This window comes from Vigna radiata, unplaced genomic scaffold, assembly GCF_000741045.1.
Source record: "Vigna radiata var. radiata cultivar VC1973A unplaced genomic scaffold, Vradiata_ver6 scaffold_1921, whole genome shotgun sequence".
Taxonomy (NCBI): domain Eukaryota; kingdom Viridiplantae; phylum Streptophyta; class Magnoliopsida; order Fabales; family Fabaceae; genus Vigna; species Vigna radiata.
The window spans coordinates 1-1,484 of record NW_014543652.1 but is presented as its reverse complement, the minus strand read 5'-3'; the positions used below and the strand labels follow the sequence as shown (position 1 = coordinate 1,484).

The 1,484-nt window shown below is 30.2% G+C and overlaps 1 protein-coding gene across 1 annotated transcript; it reads left to right on the top strand.

The window, feature by feature from the left end:
- Positions 1 to 470: 470 nt before the first annotated feature.
- On the top strand, positions 471 to 1,410 carry LOC106754737 (protein RESTRICTED TEV MOVEMENT 3-like; the record flags this gene model as incomplete). Its single annotated transcript, XM_014636802.1, has 3 exons — positions 471 to 589; positions 681 to 826; positions 1,160 to 1,410. Coding segments are annotated over exons 1-3 (516 nt in total), but the record flags the coding sequence as incomplete, so codon positions are not given.
- Between the last annotated feature and the right edge of the window lie 74 nt (positions 1,411 to 1,484).

Genomic DNA, 1,484 nt, shown 5'->3' with positions numbered 1-1,484 from the left:
ATATATATATATATATATATATATATATATATATTTAATTCAAAATAAGATTTTTATTTATAAATAAGTGTCTATGAAGAAATTAGTTCATTATCTTTGAAAACCTTCACTGGCTCGCATGCTATCAATATCTCTTGTTCTTTGGAAGTTTCTATTGTTGCGGTAAGGATGGTTTTGTGGCACTCATATGAAGCTGCCAATTAGTTATTTACCTAAATTATATTCTTATACATAACAAAATATGATTTTCTATTATTCAAATTTTGATTATTTCTTTCACGTTGCAGCGTTTGCGTTTTCAAAACAATCAACAGTTACCTTATTATGATATTTGCTTTTTGATATATTGATATGTGTCAACACTTATTTTATATGTGTGATTTTATTCCACATACTCAATCTTTTGATCTTCTTAACTGAAAATGAATATTGTTTGTTTTTGTCAGCGGTTGAAGCTTAAAGTTATTTAAATGGAGAATCCGAATACCAATATTGAAATGTATGGGAAGTTTACATGGACCATTAATGACTTCTCCACGGTAATGCCGGACTTGAGCTCGGATCCGTTTTCCTTCGATGGCCACAAATGGTGCTTGATTAAATTACTGTCCACTGTACATTTTCCTCTATTTCTATTATTTCATCTGATTTTTTATTAATTTTGATAACTTTGTTTATAGGAGGATTATTATGGACTATGTGAGCAACAGTTTGTCAATTTATTTGGATTCTGCCGTTGATAATATGCCTCATGGATGGGAAAAAACTGTAAATTACAATCTCATTCTGATTAATCAACTCCAAGCCAAAAGAAATATAATAAACGGTATATTTCACACTTTTCTCTCAAGTTAATATTTTGGATATTATTTGCTTAGTCGAATGATTTTTTTTTCTGCTAGCAATTTCATAATTTCAGATGAACACTCTCCTTTTAATGTCTTTTTAAAGTCCTGGAAGAATAAATCATTTAGTTTCTGATGACCTTTTACCTTTTTCTATCTGAAGTTTTTCCTTAAAAATTCAAAATCCAACCTTTACTGTACTTATTCTCTATAGAAATAATAGTTATATCATGCTTGAATATATATATTTGAGGGTCGTATGATTTTGTTTTAAAATCGATGCATAACTGACTCTTGATGTATGAATTTGTCAGAATGTAACGCAACCTTCCATTCAAATTCGCGTCCCTGCGGTTTCGAAGCCATAGATTTGAATAAATTATGGGACTCTAGTTGCGGGTTCATTGTAGATGATACTTGTATAGTTGAAGTTCATATAAAAGTTGAGAAAGAAGTTGATGAATCTGTGAGGAACGTTGACAATAAGCTTGTTGAAAGGATTCAGAATCTTCCACCTCAGGAAATGATTTCAACTGAGATGGTGGATTTTAGGGGAATAGGAAAAGTAGAGAAAGATTTTATTTTTGTATTAGAAGAAGTTTGTTTACGATATCCCTCACTTATAGATAGCAATAGCAA